Genomic DNA, 27,532 nt, shown 5'->3' with positions numbered 1-27,532 from the left:
CAGAGAGCTACACCTGCTGTGACTCTTGAGTTCTGGGATTAAGGTATGTGTTACCATTGCCTGGGAAATTTTTAAATTTTCTTTGAGGATGGCCTACATATGCTACTGGAGCTAGCCTCTATCATGCCTTGCCCACATAGTAACCTAATCTGATGCATCCATCCTAATTTGACATCATCTGTTAAGGCATACAGTTATTTTTACATACCATTAAGAAAGAAAGTGCCACTGGGCCGTGGTGTTGCACGCCTTTAATTCCAGCACTTGGGAGGCAGAGGCAGGCGGATTTCTGAGTTTGAGAGTTCGAGGCTAGCCTCGTCTACAGAGTGAGTTCCAGGACAGCCAGGGCTACAGAGAGAAACCCTGTCTCGAAAAACCAAACCAAAATAAATAAATAAATAAATAAATATAAATAAATCCAGTTTTACTTCTGTGGCAAAGAAAAGTTTAGGAAGTGTGTGGAGTTTTTTGCATTTCAGTTTTACCTTCCTTGGCTTAAGGCAGGTGCAGTACTTATGCCCATAGTACTAGCTACTTGAGAGGCAGAAGATGAGTAGTGTCTAGGAGTCTGAAGCCAATATGGTAAACAAATGAGATCTTGTCAAAAAGTAACATAAAAAACTAAACTTACAGAGTTCTTGGCTTGTTCTTTAAATGCTTTTAAAATTTGAAAAATAAAATCTCAAAGCTAATTAACATATATATTTAGAATGGCTATGGGTTTTTTTTTTTTTTTGCTTGTTTTTTGTTTTTTGTTTTTTTTTAACCAAGACAGGGTTTCTCTGTATAGCCCGGGCTGTCCTGGAACTCACTCTGTAGACCAGGCTGGCCTCGAACTTAGAAATACGCCTGCCTCTGCCTCCCAAGTGCTGGGATTAAGTGCACCACCACCGCCCAGCATTTTATTTTATTTTTTTTTAATTTCCTTTTATATACTATCTATATATGTGTGTATAGGCACGTATGGGACACAGTGCATGTAGAGGTCAGAGATTAACTTTAGGGAGTCAGTTCTCTGCTGCCAATGTAGGATTTGGGGTGGAACTCAGGCCATCAGGTAAGCATGTTTACCTACTGAGCTATCTTTTGGTCTATGAATGTGCATTTCTATTTTAAATTAATAGTAAGATATTTTTTGATATAAATGTACTGCAGTATGTTGCTGTAGGGTTTTCTTTTGAAAACATACCTTTGAATTGATTGACGAGGAACAGTTTTAATTTTAGGTCAGTAGGAAGAATAATTGCTAAGTAAACTTTGTGTTTATATTTCTGGTTTTAATAGGGTTTTCACAACATGGTATGATTGGTGTGACTCAGCCACGAAAAGTAGCTGCCATATCAGTTGCTCAGAGGGTTGCTGAAGAAATGAAGTGCACTTTGGGATCTAAAGTAGGATACCAAGTTCGTTTTGATGATTGCAGCTCTAAGGTATAAAAGTTTTTTAGTATACATTTAAAATACTACAAACATACACCCCAGCGCATCTGTGTGTCTTTCTGTGATCTTGTATGTATTGCACATATGTATTGAGACCAGAGGACAACTTCGAGTGTTGTCCTTCAAGTGCCATGTGTGTGATTTGTTGTTTGGTTTTTGTTTTTGAGTTAAGGTCTCTCACTGGCCTAGAACTCCCCAAGTAGTCTAGCTTCTTCATAAAAAGAAAAAAAAATTTTTTAAAGGAGTTCGGGGTACAGGACATGGCCTATGGAGATTGTTTGGTAAAGTACCTCCCTGGCAAGCATGATGTCCTGAGTTCAATCCCTAGAATCCACATAGCATAGTTTTAGTATGTTTGTGTGTTTTGTTTTATTTTTACTTTTTTATGAACATAAGTATTTTGCCTGGCAATGTGTTTGTACACCATGCCCTGTACCTGAGGAGTTTTAGAAAAGGATCCCAGATATCCTACAGCTAGAATTACAGATAAGCTACCTTATAGGTGCTGGGAACTGAATCCTCGTCCTCTGGAAAAAGGCAGCAAATGTTCTTAACCAACCACCAAGGCATCTCTCTAGCACCTAGAGTTAATTTTTGTTGCATATTCTTAAGGCTTTATCTTAGGTACCTGATTCTTTATTTCTTTATCTTCAACTAGTTTATCCATGATCAGATGATGTTTGTCTTAGTTAGGGTTTTACTGCTGTGAGGAGACACCATGATGGTGGTAACTCTTATAAAGAACAATGTTTAATTGGGGCTGGCTTAAAGGCTCAAAGGTTCAGTTCAAAATAGGAACATGGCAGCATCCAGGTAGACTTGGGGCTGGAGGAGCTAGCTGAGAGTTCCTCCTGTTGTTCACAAGGCAGCTAGGAGAAGAATGACTTCAGGGAGCTAGGAGGAGGGCCTTAAAGCCACACCCACAATGGCACACCTACTCCAAGAAGGTCACACCTCCAACACCTCCAAATACCACCACTCCTTGGACCAAGCATATTCAAACCATGACAGTGTTAATGTTTTTTATTTATTTATTTATTTTTGTTGGTTTTTGTTTGGTTGTTTTTTTAAAGTATAGAATGGAGTTTATTCAGGCATGGGGAGGGGAGTTAAGAGGGTAGTAGAGGCAGAGACAAGAGAGAAAGAGAGAGAGAGAGAGAAGGAAGAAAAAGAAGGAGGAGGAAGAGGAGGAGGAAGAAGAAGTAGGAAGAGGAGGAGGAGGAAGAAGAGGAGGAAGAGGAGGAGGAAGGAGGAGGAGTAGGAAGAGGAAGAAGAAGGAGGAAAAGGAGGAGGAAGAGGAGGAAGGAGGAGGAGGAAGAGGTGGAGGAAGAAGGAAGAGGAGGAAGATGAGGAAGAGGAGGAGGAAGAAGGAAGAGGAGGAGGATGAGGAAGAGGAGGAGGAAGAAGAGGAGGAGGAAGAAGAGGAGGAGGAAGAAGAAGGAGGAGGAAGGAGAGGAGGAGGAGGAAGAAGGAAGAAGAGGAGGAGGAAGAAGGAGGAAGAAGAAGGAGGAGGAGGAAGAAGAGGAAGAAGGAAGAAGGAAGAAGAAGAGGAGGAGGAAGAAGAGGAGGAGGAGGAGGAGAGACGTAGAGGAGCAGAGGCTGGCCATGAGCACATGGAGAGGGGGAGGGAATGGGGAAGGGGTGAGGGGACAGAGGGAGAACCAGAGATCAAGAGATAAGAGAGCAAGAGCAATGTTTATTTTTCTTTCATTTTTTTGAAACTGTCTTTTCCATCTTTTATTATAAGAACATATACACTCACATAAAATACTGCAAGAAATACCTATATTCCCTGTACTAGATGTAACAATGAACACTATGATAAACTTATCTACCCAGATGAATATGCATATGTTTGCATCTATAAGACGTGATATGTATATGTATATATACACATATATACACACATACATATGCTCAGCCATTTGAAAGTAACAGCTTTTACAACCTATTAAAAATTTGCTATGCATTTCATAATAATAACCATAATGACTAAGTTAAGCATTAACAAATTTTCTAATATGCGTAGTTTGGACAGACTATATTCTTTTTATATATATTTTATTTATTTACATTTTAGATGCCATTCCCCTTTCCCCATTTCCCCTCCCTAGGAATCTCCTATCCCATCCCCCTTTTTCTTTTTGCTTTTATACCATTTTAATTATATGCAAATATTAAGGTAAGTTCTAGGTTGAGGAACTAGCAATACAATAGATGCAAATAGTCAAAAGACAAGCAAGGCAATAAACAAAGTTCTGTGATCACTCCCATGGTCACTGTTTCTAAGGGGTTAGCAGGATGACCAAAATATCTGAGCCAACTTTTCTGTCCTAGCCCAAAGTCATTTTCATGTCTGAAGCCTACTTACTTGTTCTAGCCTAAGATTTAGATTCCTGCCTGAAATGACTTTTTCTTAATGTACTTTTTTTTTTTTAAAAATCATAGGTTCCTTGACGTGTTGGTTGAATTTTTTTTTTTAAATTATTTGTTACTAGGGGCTGGAGAGATGGCTTGGTAGCTAAGAGTACTTGTTACTCTTGCAAAGGACCTGGGTTCAATTCCTAGCATCCATATAATGGCTCACAACAATCCATGATCCCAGTTCCAGGGCATCCACCAGGTACACATGGTGCATTTACACTTATATAAACAAAATATTCATACACAGAAAGTAAATAAACTTTAAAAAATATTTATTACTTTAAAATTCCATTTTGCCGGGCAGTGGTGGCGCACGCCTTTAATCCCAGCACTTGGGAGGCAGAGGCAGGCGGATTTCTGAGTTCGAGGCCAGCCTGGTCTACAGAGTGAGTTCCAGGACAGCCAGGGCTGCACAGAGACACCCTGTCTCGGGGAAAAAAAAATTCCATTTTATGTATGGGTGTTTCTGTCTGCATGTATGTTTGTGTACATGCATGCCTGGTGCCTGAGAAAGCCAGAAAAGGGCATTGGATTCCCTAGGACTGGAGTTAATAGTTGGTTGTGAATTGCCATGTGGGTGCAGGGAACCAAAAGAGAGCAGCAAGTGATCTTAAAACAGTGGTCCATCTCTGCAACCTCAGTGTTGGTTGCATTCATATTTAAACTTTATTTTGTTGTTTGTAATAAAATGTATATAATATAAACATTACCGTTTTAACCATTCTAAGTGTGCAATTCAATACCATCAGATATAGTCACAGTTTTCAATGTTGTGTAACTATCACTGTTATTTTCAGAACTTTTTAATTAAAATAATCTCGAATAGAAACTGTATTCAGTCCTTGTAGGTCTGGTCTCTCTCTATAAAGATGCCTAGTCAAAGTATCCAAGTGGAATGACATAGTTTTACCTTGTGTCTCTTGCATCACACTTGGCTGTTTCCAGAGTCTCTCCAGTGTATTAGTTTGGTTTTCTTTACTGAGATAAAACACCAACCAAAACTAACTTGGGGAGGAAAGAGTTTTTTTGTCTTATAAATTACAGCATGTCTTTAAGGGAAATCAAGGCAGGAACCTAGATGCAGGAAAAGAAGCAGAGGCCACAGAGTGGTGTTGACTAGCTTGCTTTCCGTGGTTTCCTCAGTTTGCTTTCTCATAGAACTACCTAGGACCATGTGTCCCAGGATGGCACTGTTCACATCAATCATTAATCAAGAAAACGCCCACAGACATGCCCAGAGGCTAATCTTTGAAGATAGTTTCTCAGTTGAGGATCCCGTTTCCCGGGTGGCTGCACTTCATATCAAGTTGATAAAAACTAGCCAGCATATTCAGTGTTGTGTCTTAGTGTCCTTGAAGTCAGTGGATAACTTGGCAACTTAATACCAAAGTTATCAAAGTTTTTTATTTTAGTTTGTTTGCCATGCGGCAGATAGAACCTAGGGCCTGTGCATGCTAGAGAATGAAGCACTGCCACTGAAGTATCTCTGATATCTTGTCTGTAAGTATTTATCTTGCTACATTCCACACACCTCTTTGAATCTTCTTAGTGACAATTTGTTCTATCTCAGGACACTTCACTCCCTTAGTTCCTGTCTGTATAAGTGACATGTTTTATAGTTAACCAACCATCCTTGTTATACAGTTTTATGTTCTCTTTTATGTAGATCTTGGTGATTTGAGCTATGTATTTGGGAGTAGAGAATTAGTTGAATCATGACAAAGTTTTGTGATGCTACAAGTTGATGTCCTCTGCTTTTACACATTAGGAAACAGCAATCAAATACATGACTGATGGATGTTTACTCAAACATATTTTGGGAGATCCAAATCTTAACAAATTCAGTGTCATTATTTTGGATGAAGCCCATGAAAGAACTTTAACTACAGTGAGTTATTTATTGTTTATTTATTTATTTATTTATTTATTTATTTATGCAGTTAATGTTATTTATTTATTTTTAGTTAATTAACAAGATCATTTGAGGTAGCTTTTTCCTGTATGGAGAATTGCCTTCTCTTACATTTTAATCTGTAGAACTAGAAGTCCCTTGGTTATAATAGCAGTCTATTTTAAATAGGTCATGCTGGCACACACCTTTAACCCCAGAATTCAAGAGGCAGAGGTAGGCAGATCTCTAAGTTTGAAGCCAGTGTCTATAGAGGAGTTCCAGACCAGCCCATGCTACATAGTGAGACCTTTTCTTAGCAAACAAAATGAGTTACGTGGGCTGGGGATGTAGCTAAGTTGGTAGAGTGGCTGCCTAGCATACACTAAACCCTGGGTGTGATCCTCCACATCACAGAACTGGTGGTGTAGTTGGGTCATACATTCCTTTAATTCCACTACTCTTGAAGTGGAAGCAGGATTAGAAGTTCAAGGTCCTCCTTGACTATATATTAGTTTCAGGCCAGCTCTGGGCTGCTTGAAACTGTCTTAAAAATAAATATTGTTAGTACTCAGGAAATAGAGGTGGGCAAATCTCTGTGAGTTGAGGGCCAACCTGGTTTACTTAGTGAGTTCTAAGCCAAAGAGATTTATACTGTGAGACCAGGCTTCAAAGATGGATAGATGGATAGATGGATAGATGGATAGATGGAGAGATGGAGAGATGGATAGATGGATAGATGGATAGATGGATAGATGGATAGATGGATAGATGAGATAGATGAGATAGATCAAATAAGTACAATAATAAAATGCTAGCATTTGTGGCTTACTAGCTTTTCCTTTCAGGATATCTTATTTGGTTTACTGAAGAAGCTGTTTCAGGATAAGTCTCCTAACAGGAAAGAGCATTTAAAGGTGGTGGTGATGTCAGCAACTATGGAGCTAGCCAAGCTATCTGCATTCTTTGGAAATTGCCCCATATTTGATATACCTGGAAGACTCTATCCAGTCAGAGAGAAATTCTGCAATTTGATTGGCCCACGAGACAGAGAAAATACTGCATATATTCAGGCGGTATTACTTTGCAATCTTATCTTTTGTGTGTGAGATTTCATTTACTTGGGTAATTTGGTAATTTATTTTGTTTTTATAATTTCATTTATTATAGTATGTGTATAATGTGTTGGGGGGATGTTTATATATGCAGTGTCATGCATATGAAGGTCAGATGACAACTCTGTAGCCTTTGTTGTCTCCATCTACCTTTATGTGAGTCTAGAGATTAAACACAGGTCATCAAGCTTATGTGGTCATCAAGCACCTTACCCTGCGAGCTACCTGGCTGCCCTTACTGTATTTTATCAGTAGCCTTAATGAATGCTAGGACTTTTGGGAGCCTAACTGATTTTTTTTTTTTTTTTTTTTTTGTGGAGCACGGGGATATGGTAGTCAAGGAACGAGTATGTTATATCTGCATATCATTTTTTTGTGTTTTTTGTTTGTTTGTTTGTTCGTTTGCTTTAGATTGTGAAAGTGACCATGGATATTCATTTGAATGAAATGGCTGGAGACATCTTAGTTTTTCTGACTGGTGAGCATTCCCTACTAGGTTTCATAATGTCTGTTATTTGTAAGCCAGATGTAGTGGTGGATGCTGCTAACATTAGAACTCTGGAGCATGAGGCAGGAGGATTACTGCAAGTTCTAGGATAGATAGTGGTGTGTAGTTCAAGATTAGCCTGGGCTATATGATAAGACCCTGTTCAAAAACAAGAAGGAACAACAACAAATAACAATCAGTAGATCAATAAATAAGTAAATAAAGTGATTTTGTGGGTTTTGAGACAAGGTTTTTCTTGATATATTGCCTAGTTTGTTCTGAGAGAACAGGAACACACTACTGTGGCTGGTTAATGTCTTCCTTTTGTGTGCAGGAAATATGGCACCTGAGTAGACTGATTCTTCTTCTAGGATGTGTGGACTCTGTTTAGCTTTTGACTTTTTATGATTCTCTTTTAGCTAACAGGTACACAGAATATCAGGATTACCAATAAGCACATTGGAACCACACTGCCCTTTCACAGAGAGAAATTAACTCTACAAAGTGGATTTTTTTTTGTTTTGTTTTGGTCTTTTGCCTACTGCACACAGAGCTCTAACTTGGCTAAATAAACCTAGTTCTGAGTAATTAATTCTGTTATTCAAATGACATCACAACTGTCATTTCTTGAAGTGGTGAGATGGCAGTATTGGTAAGGTGTGGAATCCATGCATTGCAGACAAGCTTGTAGAAGCTTTGTGCGGTCAAAAATAGAAGAGTTACATCCAAGAGTAGTGAACCTTTGTAACTCGCTGCTTCTGAGCAGGATGAATCATTTCATTGTTGATGTCTGAAGTGAGATATTTAAACTGTATTTGCCTTTTGGAAGTTAAATTCAAGTTTTTGAATTGTACCTGGATTCAGTATTTTCTGTACTAGTTTCCTTTGTGAATGAGTAATTCAGTCCTCCTGAAACTTGGTATTAACAGCATGAAAGGCTTGAAGATGATAAACATTTTTGTTTGTTTAGAAATCAGAAACATACTTCTGCTTAAATTTTGTTGTTGAGATTGGGCATATCCTACATGCTTTTCTTCTTTAGATCAAAAGAATGATTTAGAATTTAAAAAAAAACTAATTTTAAACTGGACTTTAAAATAGTCTTTAAAATTTGAAATTCAATTCCCCAAGTTTTCTAACTTCTCCTTTCAGGCCAGTTTGAGATAGAGAAGAGTTGCGAGTTGCTTTTTCAGATGGCGGAGTCTGTTGACTATGATTACGATGTACAAGACACCACACTAGATGGGTTGTTGATCCTGCCGTGTTACGGTTCTATGACAACAGGTAATTCCTTACTAGGAAAGAAAACATGACTGGCTGGTAAAGAGTTTTTTAAATTTTTTTTTAAAATTCATGTATTTCTGTGTATGTTAGTGTGAATATGTGTACAAACTTCTGGGGGCCAGCCAGCCTAGCAGGGTTAATTGTATACCGTAGCACTGTAGTTACAGGCAGTTGTGAATTGCTTAATATGGATGTTGGGAACCAAACTCTGGTCCATTCAAGAGCAATAAGAGATTGACCACTGAGCCATCTCTCCAGCCCCCTTTAATAATGTTTTTTTTTAATTGAATTAATGTGTATATATTCAGAAAAATATATAGAGCTTCACTGTTTGGATCAAGAAATTTCACCAACTGATCTCAGTTTTGTAACTCCCAGGCCTTAACGCAAATCATGGAATTGAGCCATCATCCCTCAAGAAAACTGATTTTGTTTAAGATCCTTTCATGGTAACTTTCAAGAACCTTGTATCTCCTTCTTAGTATTTTAAGGGTGGATTATGTGCTCTCTCAACAGAACAAATTACTTGGCGGGGGGGGGGGGGGATTCTTTGAAATGGCTATAGTCCCTCAATACTTACTTTGTAATGGCTCCAAAATCTATGGAAGTCTTATGTATCTGGATATGTCTTAAATTAAGCATTGTGGACTATGACCGTGTAGTTGGGATATGTGTGTATTTTCAAAGAAGATATGCAAACTTTTATCTTAGTATTTTCCTATAATAAATACTGTGGAAAGAGAAAATTTGTTCTGTAAAACTTCTTTTTTATTGGATTAGACTTACAACACTAAAAGGATGTTGTGACTGGAGAGATGGCTCAGTTGTTAAGAGCACTGACTGCTCTTCCAGAGGACCCTAGTTCAAGTCCTAGTAACACATGGTGGCTCATGACTGTGTGTAGCACCAGTTCTAGAGAATCAAAGCCTGCTTCTGGCTTCCTTGGGCACTGGACACATGAGGTACACAGATATACATGCAAGCAAAATACCCATACCCATTAAAAACAGTAATAATATTTTTTTTAAATTAAATAACTAAAAAGATATTAACCAGAGGTTGTTTTTGATTAAATTAGCAGTTAACCAGAGAGCAGATGTTAGTTTTGAAATCTTTTGTGATAGTAGGCATTTGATAATAGGTTAAATAGTGATCTCCATTTTACATCTTAAAGGCAGTCTTCCTTCCTTCCTTCCTTCCTTCCTTCCTTCCTTCCTTCCTCTCTCTTTTTCCTCTCTCTTTTTTTTTTTTTTTTTTGAGACAAGATGTTTCTCTGTGGCCCTGGCTATCCTGGAGCTTGTAGAGGTGTTCTTTTACCAAATCATTTCTTTCTTTATAAACCAGGCTGGTCTGGAACTCAAAAGATACACCTGCCTCTGCCTCGTGAGTGCTGGGATTAAATGTGTGAGCCACCACAGCCAGGCTTACAGGCAGTTCCTAAGGTTCTCATTGTTTTCTGGACTTAAATAATTTTTTTGTGACTAATAAATTCAGAATCCATGCTGGGCAGTGGTGGCGCATGCCTTTAATCCCAGCACTTGGGAGGCAGAGGCAGGTGGATTTCTGAGTTCGAGGCCAGCCTGGTCTACAGAGTGAGTTCCAGGACAGCCAGGGCTACACAGAGAAACCCTGTCTCGAAAAACCTAAAAAAAAAAAAAAAAAAAATTCAGAACCCATGGTGAAGAGCCAAGTGTGATGTTAACCTGATCCCTGTGACTGCTCTTTTCCTGAGGCTGTTGCTAGCCTGTCTTCCCCAGCTTTGTTTTCCTCAGTGAAATGAGACTGTTTCCTGAGGTTTGCATTTTAACTTGCTGTTTCCTTAACAGTCTTTATTTTGGAGAGGTCTTAGACTTACTTGTCACTTCCGTGACTGACTCTTGAGAGTCTTTTCCAGTTCTTTCTTGCTCTTGAGTTTATTTGGGTCTTGTAAGTCAGCTTTCTGGCATGTGCATTTATTGTCCCAGATCGTCCAGTCTTCCAACCCAAGGAAATGACAACTTGTAGAGGTGTTCTTCTACCAAATCATTTCTTTCTTTTTTAACTAGTACTAGATTTGGGATCTTTCTCTCTCTGTATCTCTGCCTTTGTCTTTGTCTTTGTATGTCTGTCTCTCTCTCTCTCTCTCTCTGTCTCTCTCTCTCTCTCTCTGTGTGTGTGTGAGACAGAGAGAGAGAGAGAGACAGAGACAGAGAGAGAGAGAGAGAGAGAGAGAGAGAGACAGACAGACAGACAGACAGAGAGAGAATGAATTGAGTTGTTCTATGCTCTGCTAATTCATTTTCCATGATTTACTTTGCCATCCAGCTCCAGTGGTAAACATACTTTCCAAAAACATACTTCTGCTTTTCCTCCATGACTGCAGGATATGATCATCTTTATTTCTGAGTATATGTAATTTTCTGTGTTCATGTATGTATCTACGTGATGGAGTTGTATGACTGAGTGTGGATATAACTATCATTAGAGGTATTGGGTTAATTTTTCTTTTGAGTACTATCACGGGTAAGCTGTTGCTGATCCATTATGAGCATAATACTTCTTATAGTAGCTTTAGCAGTGCAAAGAGGCATTGAGGTACAATTGCTGAAGTGGTGAGTAAAGTGCTGGGAGGTTAGATGAGGAAGAGAGAGAGCTCAGATGCCTGGGATCCGCTCCCCCTTTAAAGATTTACTTTTATTAGTTTTAATTATGAATATGTCTCTGTGTGGATTTGTGTACATTATTGCTGGTGCCTTCAGAGGCATTATGTCCACCTAGACTAGTAGTTGCAAGCAGTTGATCGTGAGCTGCCATGTGGGTGTTTGGGAGAAGAGTATGTGCTCTCATAACATGAGCCATCTCTGTAGCCTGTGGGTTCTTTCAGTTCTTTAGTCTGGTTACTGCACTTCTTATCTGTATTGTTGTTTCTGTGGGTCTTGGGGACACTTTTATAACCTTATTTCTTTGCATTGTTGTCATGGTTTGGTGACATAAAAGTTTCACTTGAGTGTAAGGAGATGGAGAAGCATTTCTTGGTTGTGGTTTATAGAAGATTTTTACACTGACCCATAGCTGGGTTTGATGAATAGGTAAAACTAATGAGAAGATACTGTAAGACAGGATCTTGTAATGTATCCAAGGCTGGTCTTGACCTTGGGATCCTTCTGATGTTCTCCTGAGTATAGGATTTATAGGTGTAAAACATCACATGGCAGATATGTTCTCTTCACTCTTTTTTCTGCATTAGCCATGATATCGTCTATTAAGAATATCTTAAAATGTTTTTCTAGCTGAGACATCCAATATTCTCAGATGTGGACAGGTGCTATGCAGTCCCTTCTAAGATTACATGAACTGACTCTTAGGCCTGGACTGTGCCAGCAACCACTTACTATCTTATTGTAGGAGATTTTTATAATTATGTGTAGATATATGTGTTTGTGTGGGTGTATGCAAGTGTGAAGCAAGTGCATGAGAAGTCCAGAGGAGGGTGTCAGATCCTTTGAGCTGGAATCACAGGCTGTTGTGAGCCATCCCATGTGGAACTGACATGGGTGCTCGGATCCAAGTTTGGGTCCTCTCCAAGAGCAGTAAGTTCTTTTAACCTTTAAGACATCTCTTCAGCTGGATTTGAAAATCTTTTTTTTTTTTTCTTCGAGACAGGGTATGGATTTGAAAATCTTAAACATGAAACAGTTTTAGTTTTGTCATTACAGTTTATATTCCAGATTATCTAAGAGATGATAAACTAGGTGTAATGGCACATACCTTTAAATCCAGCACTCAGGAGGCAGAGGTAGGCAGATCTCTGAGTTTGAGGCCAGCTTGGACTATAAGGAGAGTTCCAGGACAGCAGGGGAGCCAGGGGTACACAGGAAAGAGAAAGAAAATGTGTAGGGGGGGGGGGGAGCTGGAAATGGGGAAGGGGAGAAAGGGAGATGAAAATACAACTTGTAATGAAAAGAAATGAGTTCTTTTAAAGCTTGATGTCCACAATAGCATGTTTTCAACTAGTCTTTCTCTCCTTCCGTGTATATTTTAGATCAACAGAGGAGAATATTTTTGCCACCTCCACCTGGAATTAGAAAATGTGTTATATCCACCAATATTTCTGCAACATCTTTGACAATAGATGGGATCAGGTACAGTTTTTTAAAGTCTTTTATTTATTTGTGTGCTAGCAGAGGTCAGGTGACAGCTTGAGGATGCTGGAGCTTGCCTTCCACCATGTGAGTACTAGAATTGAATTCAGGGGCTAGACTTTCATACGAGTGCCTTTACCCACTGAGCTGTCTTGTTGGCTCAGGTTTAACAACTTTTGTAAGTGCTCTAAAAATAAGGCAATCATTTGGTTAGTCGTAAATCATTATGGACTTTGCAAACCTGTGTTCTTCACTAACTCCCTTGGCCCCCCGTTGTTTAGTATTTTTTAAGTGTATTTTCAGTGTGCATACACACAGAGGCTAGAGGACGTTGCGTGTCCTCTTCTGTCACTCATCCTTTTCCTTTTGAGGCAGGGTTTTTCACTGAACCTAGAGATCTGTTTTTCATATAGGTTGACAGCCAACAAGCCCCATTAATCTCTGTCTCTGCCTGCTCTGCTAGAGTTACAGGCATGCCAGGACCATTCCTGGCTTGTTACTTGGGTGCTAGTGTCAGAATGCCAGTCTCCACCATTGTTCAGCAAGTGCTCTCAACTGCTGACCCATCTTTCCAGCCTGTTCTTCTGTTCACCTTTTTTTAAAAAAAATTAGGGCCTCACTGTGTAGACCTGGCTGACCTGGAGCTCACTATGTAGACCAGGCTGACCTCAAATTCAGATCTGCTGCCTTTTCCTCCCAGGTGTGGTGATTAAAGGTATGCACCACCACACCTAGATCATCTTTCATTTTTTATAATTACTGATTGCTTTAAATGGGAAATGGAGTAGGAAATACGCTCTCAATTGTGTATTCCTTATAATTCTTTGGTAACTTGAGGTCTTTTTTCCTAAATACAAGATAATGTGTATAATGCTTCATAGGTTTTAGCCAGCTGCTGTTCTAACTGTCCTGTTAATGTGGACCTTGCATAATCTTATACACCTGTCTTTCTTCCAGCCCAACTTGGTAATTTTTTCCATGTTTATGTGAAGTAGCGTTTCTTCTCACTTCCTTGTGAAACTCAATTATGTTGTAAGTTTTTATTGTTTTGGATGTAATTAATAATGCAGACCGATTTTGAGTAAAATCAAAGTTCATTTCTGGATTCATAGCTAATGTGAGACTCTTCTGAGCCACATCCCTTTCTGATACTTTTTATCCAGTGTATTTTATCTCCTTAACTAAGGCTGTCTGCCTGCCACACAAAGGCCAGACCACAGTCTCTAAGACTCAATTATATTTCTTTTGAGTGAATGAGTAAAGAGAAATTACATTTATTTTAATTAAAAAAATGATTAAGGGCTGGAGAGATAGCTCAGTACTTAAGCATACATGCTGTTCTTCCGGAGGACCTGGGTTCAATTCTAGCCACCACATGACGACTCAAAACTGCTTGTAACTCCATTTCATGGTATACAGTACTCTTTCCTGGAGGCACCAGCAACATATATGGTACACAGACATGCATGTAGGCTCAATACACACACACACAAACACACACATGAGAGAGAGAGGGGTGGAGGAGAAAGAGACAGACAGAGACAGAGACTTAAAAGAGTATTTGCTGTGACTGCAGGGGACCTGGTTTCAATTCCCAGCATTTACATAGTAACTCAAAACTAGTTCCAGGGGTTCTGATGCCATTTTCTGACCTCTGTAGACACTGCATTCATATGGTGCATGCATGCGTTCATGTATGGCAAGACATCTATGTGCATGAAAAAAAATGTTAAAGAATAAAAATAGGGCTGGAGAGATGGTTCAGCAGTTAAGAGCACTGACTGCTCTTCCAGAGATCCTGAGTTCAGTTCCCAGCAACTACATGGTGGCTCACAGCCATCTATAATGGGATTTGATGTCCTTCTGGTGTGTCTGAAGACAGCTATAATGAATTCATACACATAAAATTATATAAATAATTCTTTTAAAAATCCAGGTGAATTGGAATGCATCTAATTCTAGAATTCAGGAGGCAGAGACAGGAAGATTTTTAAGTTTGAGACCATACTGAGCTACATAGTGACTACAGAGTCCCCCTGGGCCATATGGTAAAACTTTATACTAAAAATAAAATACAAGTAAATATGTAAAATTTAAAAGAAAAATAGTGATTTTTTTTTTTAAACATTAAAGGTGTTAGTAGAGAAGTAGAGTACATTGACTTCTGTAATTTTATGTTTCCTATACCGGCAAAAGCCTTTAGAATGTTGTTTGGTAAAATGATAGACTTGGTATTTTTCTTCACTTAGCTCTACCTGTCTAGTTCTACATTGGGTTTAAAATGGCATGCTAAAGAATTAGATTTTGAATCTGTTAACAACAACTTATAGGTAAGTGTGAACCCTGTTTAATAATTTTTAAAATGGATATTTAAATTTTAACACATGCCGGGCAGTGGTGGCGCACGCCTTTAATCCCAGCACTTGGGAGACAGAGGCAGGCGGATTTCTGAGTTCGAGGCCAGCCTGGTCTACAAAGTGAGTTCCAGGACAGCCAGGGCTGCACAGAGAAACCCTGTCTCGGGGAAAAAAAAATTCCATTTTATGTATGGGTGTTTCTGTCTGCATGTATGTTTGTGTACATGCATGCCTGGTGCCTGAGAAAGCCAGAAAAGGGCATTGGATTCCCTAGGACTGGAGTTAATAGTTGGCTGTGAATTGCCATGTGGGTGCAGGGAGCCAAAAGAGAGCAGCAAGTGATCTTAAAACACTTAAACAGTTCACTATCTAATCTCTATAACAGGAACAAGTGTCTTAACTGGTCCTTACTTGAAAATGAAATTACTAGATCATATGGTAATTTTATTTTAGCCTTTGGAAGAGTGGCCAAGGTGTTTCCTTCATTACCACCATTATTACATTGTGAGGATCTTACTTTACCATCAGCTGTGTATGAGGAATCCATGAATCCAATTCTTGAATTTCAATTTTCTTTTTATGTTTGTGTGTGTGTGTGTGTACGTGTGTGTATCTAGCTGTACATGCATGCAGAGGTCAGAGAATCACTGTGTGAATTTGTTCTTGTCTTGTACCATCCTAGTTCCAAAAATTGAAATCAGGTCATCTGGCTTGTTGGCATGTGCCCTTACTCTGAGCCACCTCACCAATCTGACTTTCACATTTTATATTTAATGTAAATAACGCAGTAACTGAGGTAGAAGAGGAGAGCCTGAAGTGGTTAAAATGAACAAGTTTAGGGGCTGGAGAGAGAGTGTAGTGGCTAAGAGCACTGCCTGCACTTCACTTGGTGGCTGTAAGCTTCATTTCCAGAAGATCTGCTGATAGCCACCTTCTTGCCTTTGTGTGTAATAGACAGTAAAAAGTACACTGGAAAACACTTCTACACATAAAATAAAAATAAAGGTTAACACACCTCGGCTTATTTTCTAGCATGTAACTTGCTTTCGTTCTTTTAGATACGTGGTTGATGGAGGCTTTGTGAAACAATTGAATCACAACCCAAGATTAGGGCTGGACATCCTGGAGGTGGTTCCTATTTCAAAGTAAGTGTTATCTGATTTTTCAATTCAATAACAGTTAGCTGGTTAGAATATTTCTACTTGGTTTTAATGTTGGAAGTTAATTATTTGTCAAACCCACAAAACAGTTTTGGGGCTGTTCTTGCTTTCTGTTGTAGAAGTGAAGCACTACAACGAAGTGGCCGAGCTGGCAGGACTGCCTCAGGAAAATGCTTTAGAATTTATAGTAAAGATTTCTGGAACCAGTGTATGCCTGATCATGTGATACCGGAGATTAAGAGAACTAGTTTGACATCTGTAGTTCTGACATTAAAGTGCCTTGCCATACATGATGTCATAAGGTAGGTGGGCAACCCTGGAAAAGCTCTGGCTAGAATGAAAGAAGCCTGCGTACTTCTTGGAAATTGTTCTGTACTATTTGACTGATGTGTCCCTGAGAATTGAAACTAACCTGTTTGTAGGATTGGTTCTCATGTTGGCTGCTTTTCAGCTAATCCCGAAATGTTAATTCACCTAAAACAAAATTAAGTATTTTAGCCATTTTAAAGTATATAGTTCAGATTGTTGTTAGCAGATTCACAATTTGACCATTACCGGTAACTTTCAAATTTCAGAACATTTCCATTGGCCTCAAATTGCTGTGATTTAAGATTGAAGAATCCAGAAGTAAACAATATTGAACTACTATTTGCCTTCAAGTTTTTTGAAAAAAAATTTTTTTTTTTTTTTGGTTTTTTGAGACAGGATTTCTCTGTATAGCCCTGGCTGTCCTGGAACTCACTCTGTAGACCAGGCTGGCCTTGAACTCAGAAATCCACCTGCCTCTGAAATTTTTATTTTAAAGCTTCCATCACTTTATTGACATTTGACCCTCTGCTCATATTTATTTTTGATTATGAGCTAGCCCCTCACAGCTAAGCCATTTCTCCAGCCCCCTTTACTTATATTTAAACTTTGGCTTTATGAAGCCTTTTTTATGCTGATGCTTATTTGACTAACTTTATTGACCACTGTTTTGTTTTGTTTGTTTTGAGACAGGACTTCACTATAACTCTGGCTGTCCTAGAATTCACTAGGTTGTAGACTAGGTTGGTCTCAAACTTATAGAAATCTGCCTATCTCTGCCTCCTGAGTGCTGGAATTAAAAGGTGTGTGCCACTATGCCTGGCTTGACCACTGTTAATTTTTAATTTAAGGCATATGACTGTAATTCTAATCAGAAAGTGGTTTTTTAGAGCCATATTTAATGATACATAGTTGTGTGTTAGTTTGAGTCAGGCCTCACTATATAGCCCTGGCTGTCCTGGAACTCACTATGTAGACCAGACTGGCTTCTGCTCCCCTCCTGCTCTTGCCTCTTGAGTGATGTGTTTATAGGCAAGCCTGACTTTCAGGAATCCAATTTAGATGGTTTCAAGTAAGACTAGAGATTTTTTTTTTTTTCTTGAGACAAAGTCTTATGTATTCCTGAACATAATAGAACATGTTATAGACCAAACTGGTCTCAAACATACAGTGATCCAGTTGACTATGGCTTCCAGGTACTGGTATTATAGGTGTGCAGCACCCTATCTCTCTCAAGACTAGAGATGATCTAATTGAGAATGCTGAGGAAAACATGTAAAATTTAACTATATTCATAAATTATAACAATGAGAAAGAAGTAACAAGCCATTGAAAGAACCAAGTGATCAAACAGGTTTGAAACTTTCAGGTTAATCCAGATTTAAAGACAGAGTTGTTAGGAATTGGAACCTCTGAAAGCAACTGCCCAGTAAGCTTGGCATTAATTCCTAGGATATTCTCAAAGAACTACAGAATACAAATAACCAAGAGTGAATATATATATTAGAAAATAAGAATGAGCCGGGCGGTGGTGGCGCACGCCTTTAATCCCAGCACTTGGGATGCAGAGGCAGGCAGATTTCTGAGTTCAAGGCCAGCCTGGTCTACAGAGTGAGTTCTAGGACAGCCAGGGCTACACAGAGAAACCCTGTCTCGAAAAACAAAACAAAACAAAACAAAAGAATGTTTTCAAGGAGAGGAGGACTTGAAAATTGGAGCCAGGGCTGGGTGTGGTGTGTACAACTTTAATCCTAGCACTTCAGAGGCAGAGGCAGGTGAATCTGAGAGTTTGAGGCTAGCCTAGTCTACATAGTGAGTTCTAGGACAACCAGGGCTATGTAGAAAGATACCTTGTCTCAAAAAGAAAACAAAAGAGAATGAAGAAAAAGATGAAGAAAGAAAATAAAGTGAAGCCGGGCGATGGTGGCGCACGCCTTTAATCCCAGTACTTGGAAGGCAGAGGCAGGATTTCTGAGTTGGAGGCCAGCCTGGTCTACAGAGTGAGTTCCAGGACAGCCAGGACTATACAGAGAAACCCTGTCTCAAAAAAAAAAAAAAAAAAAAGAAAGAAAGAAAAGAAAAAATGGAGAAGTGAAATTTTTTAAGGAAGTTTCTATGAAGGATGTTAAAAGTCCTATGACTAATCCTGACTCTCCTATCTTCTCATTTAATGCACAGGTTTCCATATTTGGATCCACCCAATGAGAGACTTATTTTGGAAGCACTTAAACAGCTTTACCAGTGTGATGCTATTGACAGGTAAAAAATACAATCCAAACATAATGTTAGTCTTTTTGTTTGCTTGTAGCTATGTAGCTAAAGCTGGCCTTGAATCATAATCCTCCTACCTCAGTTCTTTAAGCTGGAATTATAAGTATGAGGTTGTGTTCCTGGCTTGTCCATTTGTTTTTTTAAAGACAGCTTCTAAGTGTTAACAGTAGAAAGCAGTTTATTTCAATGTGAATAAATTATTTTACATAAAATTAAAGTCTGTTCTTGGTCTTTGTTCACCATAGTTCTTACTTAAGCACTGTACTATGAAGACATTTTCTTGTTAGACATGGCAGTGCATGCCTGTAATGTGTAATCTCGGGACCTGGGAGCCTGAGCCTGACATTTGAATGGCTGGGAGAAAAAAAAAATCCCTTAAACAGCCAAAAAGTTCTGTAAACAAGGAGAAGGAGTGAAACATTTTTTAAAAGCCAAATTAAAGCAGCCTCTGCTTACTGTTTACCGGGTTTCACTTGGCAAGTCATTATTAATACCATTTCAGTGCATTCAGGGCATCATTCTAGCTACATAAAAATGCCAAGCATACTTTATTGTCAAGCCTTTGTGTTGAGGTTTGATAATTGTTACTCCTCCATTTCTTTAAGGACATCTCTGTGCTCTGTTGAATGTTTTAGCTTTATAGTACTGTCTTCTGTCTTACTGAGTAGATTTTTGGATGTATTAGACTTCTGGGCTGGTGAGACGGCTCAGCTGGCAAAAGATGGCAGCTGCTAAATCTGACAACATGAATCTCATCACCTGGACCCATAGATAGGAGAATCCTTTTCCTGCAAGTTATCTTCTCACTGCCCCCTGTGCTCTCGCGTGCGCACGTGCACACACACACACACACACACACACACACGCTGTTTCATGAGCATGCACATACAATAATTAAATAACTACACAACAAGAAAATGGGGGAGTAAGACTTCTGACAGTAGAAGATTTATCTTTTTGGTTGGTCTCCCTCCCTCCCTTCCTCCCCCCCCCTCCCCCCCCCCCTTTTTTCTTTACGACAGAGTTTCTCTGTGTGTGCCCTGGTTGTCCTGGAACTCATTCTGTAGATCAGGCTGGCCTTGATGTATACCACCACTGCCTGGCCTTTTTGTTGTTCTTTCCAGTGACCACAATGGTTTATTTTTTAAATTGAATTTCTTTAAATTGAATTTCTAGAGAAGAGTTGAAGTAAATTCAATTATATCTTACTTATTCTGAACAACGAACATTATGTTGTGTTGTCCAGATTTGAAAGGCCTAATGACTTTCTCTTTCTGTTAAGGAGTGGTCATGTGACAAGGTTGGGTTTATCCATGGTGGAGTTCCCTCTCCCCCCACATCTGACGTGTGCAGTGATCAGGGCTGCTTCTCTTGACTGCGAAGATTTGCTGCTTCCAATAGCAGCAATGCTATCTGTGGAAAATGTCTTCATCAGACCTGGTAAGCTCTTACTTACGAGGTCGTCTTTATATTACAGTGTTTATCTATTCATTTATGAGTGTGCACTTGTGCACGAGTATCTATGTACTTGAGACCACACACACCACAGTACATGTGTAGAAGTCAAACCAACTTGGAGGAACTGGTCCTCTTGTTCCACCGTGTAGGTCCTGGAAATGAAACTGGAACTGTCGTGCTTGGTAACCAGCTCCCTTTACCTGCTGAGCTAGCTAGTAGACTCCCATAAGTAGTTTTTAGTTTTTGTAAAAACTTTAATTGCTGGTTATGGTGAAACATGCCTGTGATGTATACTTTCTTGAGATAGAGGCAGGGAATCCTGATTTAAGACTAGACTGGGCAGCTAATGTGACTGCGTCTTGTTTTATTTGAGACAGGGTAACCCTGTCTTATAGACTATTTGCTTTAGAAAAGTTTTACAGTTACAGAAAAATGAGAAGTTTAGAAGGTTCCCTTTCCAAGCTCAGCCACACATTTCCCCGGTTACTATTGTCTCTTATTTGTGAAGGGTGTTTGCTGCTGTTGATGGTTTTACATACATCCAGTAGCCTGTGTCTACCATAGCAGAATCATAGTGAATAGTTTTACTTGCTTAAACATTTTCTGTTTTATATTCTTCCCCACATCATTTCTCTCAGGTTGTCCCTTGGTTTTCAGGTGCATGTCAGAATGTATGTGTCCACACACACTGTCACACACACAGGCACGCACACACACACGTAAACCAACCCACTTGACATTTACTCTTATTACTGTTTTTATAATTTTACCATTTCCAGAATGCCTTCTATTTGTGAACAGTATGTAATATTTCAGGTGGAATTCTTTCACTAGTAGTGTGTATCTATTTTTTGTGGCATGATGGTTCATTTCTTTTTTTTAATCATTAAACTGAATTTCATTGTTAAATGGAATTTGTTTATCTACTTATTAAAGGGAATGGTTATGTTCTCATATTTTGGCTATTTAAAAAAAGTCGCAGCGGGGTGTTGGGAGCGCACATCTTTAGTTTGTCTACACCTTTAGTTCCAGCACTCAGGAGGCAGAGGCAGGCAGATCTCTTGAGTTCAAGGACAGCTAGGGCTACACAAAGAAATCCTGTCCCAAAAAACCAAAGTAAAAAAATGTTGTAGTGGGCTGGAGAGATGGCTCAGTGGTTAAAAGCACTGACTGTTCTTCCAGAGGTCCTGAGTTCAATTCCCAGCAACCATATGGTGGCTCACAACCATCTGTAATGGGATCTGGGTTTTTGTTTTTGTTTTCGTTTTTGCTTTTTGAGTCAGGGTTTCTCTGTATAGCCCTGGCTGTCCTGGAACTCATTCTGTAGACCAGGCTGGCCTCGAACTCAGAAATCTGCCTGCCTCTGTCCCCTAAGTGCTGGAATTAAAGGCGTGCACCACTACTGCCCCGAGTGTAATGGGATCTGATCCCCTCTCCTGGTGTGTCTGAAGCTACAGTGTATGCATATACATAAAACAAATAAATTTTAAAAATGTTGCAATAACAGTTTTTGAAATAGAGTCTGTCTATGTAGCCCTGGCTGTTCTAGAACTTACTATGTAGACTAGGCTGGCCTTGAACTCAGAGAGTTCTGCCTGCCCCTACCTCCTGAGCACTGAGACTAAAGGTGTGTGCCACCACCCCCTGGCTTTCTTCAGATCTTTGGCTTATCCTTTCATTGTTTTTCATTGCCTTGAGTAGACAGAAGATTTTGACTTTAATGAAGCCCAACATAACTGTTTTCTTTTTTGGATCTTGTTTTTAGTGCTTTTTCAATGAGGTCATTGCTATACCATAGTTACCTGGATTTTTCTCTTAATGTTGTCATATAGTAGTTGGATGTACATTTGTTTCAACATCATTTGTTCAAAATACCATTTCTCTTTTGAAATGCCTTCCTTTCCATTGTCTTAGATCAGTTGACTATTCTTGTATGAGCCTTCTTAAGAAATTAGATAAGGTAATCCCTGACTTTGTTCTTCCCCTTCAGTATTATCCTGGCTGTTCTTGGTCTCTTCCTCTCCACATGAACTGCAGAGTCGGTTGAAACCCGTAAAATGAGTTGGTGGGATTGTGTGATCTAGTAAATCAGGTTAGGAAGAATTACCATCTTATAGTGTGGAGATTCTAACCAGTACATGAAGTCTGGCTGTTTATTCCAGTCTCCAGTAATTCACAGAGCCTTTTAGGGGGCTTACCATACACCTGTGGGACAGGAAACAGGATAAGTAGTTTTATATTTTGTTATCCTTTAACTTAGTTGTTTGGCATAGGAAGTATATAACATTCCTAGCCGAAAGTTAATTTCCCTTCAGGATAAAGCTAGATAATAGGTGAACCTTTGTTCTTTTGTGGTAAATTAGTAATACATTAACTTGTTTTCTTAGAATGAGAAGAACAGGTAGTTCTGCTCTTTATCCATAGAGTATTTTTTTTTTAAGGTTTCTGTGTCCTTGTATATTTTCCTTTCCTTGTTTCTTGTTGTGTCAGTATGAGACATTTTAACACATGTTGGCTTTTTTTTTTCATCCCGAGAAAGAAGTTTTCCTACAGGGAGCTTCAGAGTAATTGTTATGCCTTGTCAACACTAATGCTATAACAATAGAGTACACCTCACTGGCCTTTCTTTTTATAGGTTATGAGTATTGGGTCCAGGCTAATTTTGTCACTGCCATAATTATAATGGTGGATCTATTTTTCTGTAAAAGTACTGTGTTATTGAATCAGTTTGCTGCCTACCCCAAATAGACCTCAATTTTAACCATCAAAATTTTGATTCTTGATTCTTTTGGGCCTGCAAGATGGCTCAAAGGCATTTGCTGCCAAGTCTAATGTTCTGAGGTTTTCTTTTCTTTTTTTTTTTTTTTATTTGTCTGGTGTTTTGCCTACATGTATATCTGTGCACTATATGCTTGCCTGGTGCCTGGTGAGGCCAAAAGAGGGTGTCAGATCCTCTGGAAATGCTGAGAACAGCTAGTTGTCTTAACTGCTAAGCTATTGCTCCAGTCCTGATGTCCTGAGTTCCTCAGAATTCAGAACATGATGGAAGGAGAGAATAGTAAAATAGTATGTACAGTAAACAGTGTTGTTCATTTTTTTATTAGGGAGAATCAAAGCTAAAGATACTTCCAAAATTACTGGAGAATATTACATGGAAGTAAAAAGTTGAGTGTTCCAATTACCCAGGTATCTTACCATGGGGCCAAGCCCTCTCAGACTTCCATGTTTTTCATTTAAAAAACAAGAGAGCCACATGTAGTGGTGCATACCTGTAATCCCAGTGTTTTAGAAGTTAACACTGGAGGAACTCAGAGTTTTAGGCCATCTTGGGTTTTTTAGTGACTACCAGCTGTGTGTATATATGGGCGGGGGTGTGAGATGAAACCTTGTTACCTTGTCTCAGGTAACCAAAAGGGAAAAACTAAACAACACCAAAACCAACAAGAGCAACAACAACAAAACTAGGATATTGGATCTAACTCTAACCTAACTCCAATAGGTAAGAATAGAAAAAGAATCATGCTGAATGGGAAAATCAAGTGATTTAAAGGCATAATTTAAATATAGTGAAAAGTATACGTATATTAGTGCAAGTCAGGATATTCTGTGAAATGATACATCCATATAGCATGACCCCCTATCCAGATAGAAAATGTTTGGGACTAGTGACATGACTGAGTCATATCATAAGAACTTCCCATCAAAGTTGACAATGTGAGATCACTTTTGGGACTTACAGAGTGGAAGGAGAAAATCAAGTCCTATGTGTTGCCTTCTGACCTTCATATTCAACTCAAGATGGCTTTTTTCCCCCTATCCTCCAACATCTAAAAACATCTTTGAGGCAGGGTTTCTCTTTTGTAGTCCTGGTTGTCCTGGAACTCCCTCTGTAGACCAAACCGGCTTGGAACTCAGAGATCTACTTGTTTCTGCCTTCTGAGTACTGGCACCATCACTCAGCTTTTTGTGTATATGTTGTGTTGTGTTGTGTTGTGTTGTGTTGTGTGTGTTGCATTGTGTGTGATAAAACAATTTTAAAAGATACAGAAAAGGATACAAAATGGGTCTTGTCTCTTTCTTGGTTTTTGTGTGTGTGTGTGTGTGTGTGTGTGTGTGTGTGTGTGTGTGTGTATATGTGTGTGTGTCTGCATAGTCCTTGCTGTCCTGGAGTTCTCACTGTATAGAACAGGCTGGCCTTGAACTCACAAATATCCTCATGCCTCTGCCTCCCAAGTGCTGGGACTAAAGGAGTGCGCCACCACTGCCCGGCAAAGTACAACATTTTAATAGGGGCTGGTTTACATGTTCTGAGGTTCAGTCCATTATCATCATAGCAGGAACATGCCTGGCATGTTCTGGAGGAGCTGAGAATTATTGTTCCAGAGGCAAACAGGAGAAGACTGGCTTTCAGGCAGCAAGGAAAAATGGTCTCAAAGCCCATCCCTAAAGTGACACACTTCCTCCATCAAGGTCATACCTACTCCAACAAGGCCACACCTCTGAATAGTGTCACTCCCTGGTTCAAGCATATGCAAACCACCGCAGCCACTATTCCTGGTGATAAGGAATGTTTTTAATCAATAATAGAACAGTGGTTCTCACTTTAGTGTAGCTTAAAAAAATACTTGAGAAAGAAATTGTGTTTTTGAACAAGTTTATAATTAAGAAACAAGATGGGTGTGGTACCTTTACTCCCAGCCCTAGAGAGACAGAGGTAGGAGTATTGCTGAGTTTGAGGCTAGCCTGCTCTATATAGGGATCTGGAAAAACAGTCAAATGTTACCCCAAAGTAAGCACTGAGAGAGTAGCTTGAACTGGCTTGTACATGCCCTCCTCCACATTTGGTACTACAGAGCCGTTTGCATTTACACATTATGCTGTGTGTTTATGTTCACTTGTTGGCTGTGTGACAGCTAATGATGAGGTCTTTGTTTTTGACACAGGGTCTTACTGAGTAGCTCCCACTGGCCTGGACCTTGTCTGCCTCTCCAGTGCTAGGATTAAAGGCATGAGCTCTCAGGCCTGGAGAATAATGGATTTTTTTCATGTGTTTATTTAGTAGATTAATCAAGAGATTAGGCAGGGTCTCACCATGTAGCCCTAGCTGGCCTGAAACTTGCTGTGTAGACCAGGCTGTCTTTGTACAGAGATCTACCTGCCTTTTCCTCCCAAGTGCTAGAATTAGAGGTATGTGCTACCACACCTGGCCTTTGTTTTTGCTTTTCCTTTAACTCTGTATCTTTCTGTTTGTATGTGTGCAGGTGAGTCTGGGTGTGTAAGCCAGAGGACTACTTCAGGTGCCATTCTTCAACATTCTTCAACCATTATCTTTTTTTTTTTTTTTTTTTTTTTTTGAGATAAGATTTCTTTCTGGGTTGGGTGTGGTGGTACATGCTCTTAATTCCAGCACTGAGGAAGGCAGAGGCAGGTTGATCTCTAAATTCTAGGGCAGGCTGGGCTATGTAGAAAGACCATGTCTCAAAAAAAAATTTTTTTTTCTCACTGGCCTGCACTTCACCAAGGCTGAGTAAACTAGGCTGGATAACCTCAAAGGTTAACCTCAAAGGGCCACATGTCTCTGCCTCCCTAGTCCTGCCCACACAGTAGAGGCTACCACATTTATATTTTAAAATTTTTCTTTAATTTGTTATTTTCATTATATAGATCCTAGAGATCAAACTCAGGTACCTTACCACCTTACCACCTTACCACTGAGCCATTTTCCCGATGATTTTTGTGTATTTGTTTGAAACAGGGTCTGTGCATCCCCAGGGGACCCAGGCAGAATAAAAAGTAATCTGATAAAGTGTTGGATGGGGAATTTGGCCAGAAAGCATGTCAGTCTTAAAATGAATTCAGGGGAAATAGGATCAAAGTAAATAAAAGGTAAATCTCAAAAACAGTGTTGAGCAAAAGCAATTAAACTCAAGTATATATTGTGTGATTCCATTCATATAAAGGTTAGAAACAAGGCCGGTGAGATGGGCCAATGGGTAATGGTACCTACCACCAAGATAGGCGACTTGAATTTCACTATTAGGACCCATATGATGGAAGGAGAAAATTGATTCTTGCAAGTTGTCTTCTAACCTCCATATTGCATGCTCTCACACACAAAATAAACAAATGTTTGTTTTTTTCTGAGGCAGGGTTTTACTGGGTAGTCCTAGCCGTCCTGGAACCCACCCTATAGACCAGGTTGCCTTGAACTCAGAGATCTGCTTGCCTTTGCCCATTGAGCTCTTGGAGTAAACTTGTATGCTATCATGGCAAAAAAAAAAAAAAAAAACCAAAAACCATATTTTTAAAGGTTAGAACCAGGAATGACCAATCTGTGGAGTTAGAGGTTAGGCTATGGTTACCCTTCTGAAGTGGATAGTGTTAGGTGATTAGGCTTCTCTGATGTTGGTATTTGTTTGGTGGTGATCTGTTTGAGTGCATTGTTACACTATGCTTATGACTACCTCTAGGGGGATACACTTACAGCTTAAGTAGTTTTCTGTATACTTGTTATACGTTATTATATTTGTAATAGGAAAATTTAATGTATATGGAGGTCCTGTTTAATTCCCATTATTCTGAATTCCATATAAATTGGCTGGTTACATTGTGTCTCTTCTTTATACATTTAGGTAGTGCTTGATCACTTTCTGTATGTGTGTGTTGTATTCATTTGCCATGGCATTGTATGTGGCAGTAAGAAGACAAAACTGTAGAGTCAGTTCTCTCCTTCTACCTTTACATGGATTCTGGGGATTGAACTCAGGTCATGAGGCTTGTAAGGCAGGCACTGTTACCTGTTAAGCCATTCCGCTGACCCTTGGCCACTGTTTTGATCCTTAAGAACCATATGGTGGAAGGAGAAAAGTAGAAAATACTTGGAAGAACACAAACTTAATGCAGATGTTCTTGACTTACAGCAAGGTACATGCTGATTCAATTCATCCGAAATTAAAAACATCCTTAAAAACACTAGCCTATTCCACAAAGCTGCATGGTATACTGTGACTCTGTTGTTTATCTTATCCTCGTGATTGCATGGATGACTGCAAGCCGAGGCTCCTTATGCTGTTAGTATTGGAGGAACTGTTGTGCTGATTTGTGGGGAAAAAAATGAAAATGTTGGTATGAAAAGTACCGCTTTGACTGGATGTAAAGTATATTGCCTTACACCATTAGAAAGTGAAATTAGTCTAAGTTGGGGACCATCTGTAATAGTGAT

The 27,532-nt window shown here is 39.3% G+C and overlaps 1 protein-coding gene across 1 annotated transcript in view; it reads left to right on the top strand.

Annotated features, from left to right (window-relative positions):
* Dhx40 (DEAH-box helicase 40) overlaps positions 1–27,532 on the top strand; it is a 39,412-nt gene that overhangs the window by 2,540 nt on the left and 9,340 nt on the right. The window contains exons 3-12 of the mRNA XM_028772343.1: positions 1,285–1,430; positions 5,632–5,751; positions 6,600–6,827; positions 7,278–7,344; positions 8,506–8,637; positions 12,659–12,758; positions 16,174–16,260; positions 16,395–16,577; positions 18,760–18,840; positions 20,135–20,292. Coding sequence (XP_028628176.1) covers positions 1,285–1,430; positions 5,632–5,751; positions 6,600–6,827; positions 7,278–7,344; positions 8,506–8,637; positions 12,659–12,758; positions 16,174–16,260; positions 16,395–16,577; positions 18,760–18,840; positions 20,135–20,292 — 1,302 coding nt within the window. The remainder of the gene's footprint in view (positions 1–1,284; positions 1,431–5,631; positions 5,752–6,599; positions 6,828–7,277; positions 7,345–8,505; positions 8,638–12,658; positions 12,759–16,173; positions 16,261–16,394; positions 16,578–18,759; positions 18,841–20,134; positions 20,293–27,532) is intronic.

This window comes from Grammomys surdaster, unplaced genomic scaffold (assembly GCF_004785775.1).
Source record: "Grammomys surdaster isolate TR1022 unplaced genomic scaffold, NIH_TR_1.0 213, whole genome shotgun sequence".
Lineage (NCBI taxonomy): Eukaryota > Metazoa > Chordata > Mammalia > Rodentia > Muridae > Grammomys > Grammomys surdaster.
The sequence above is the reverse complement of the archived record's forward strand: the minus strand, read 5'-3'. Positions and strand labels throughout refer to the sequence as shown.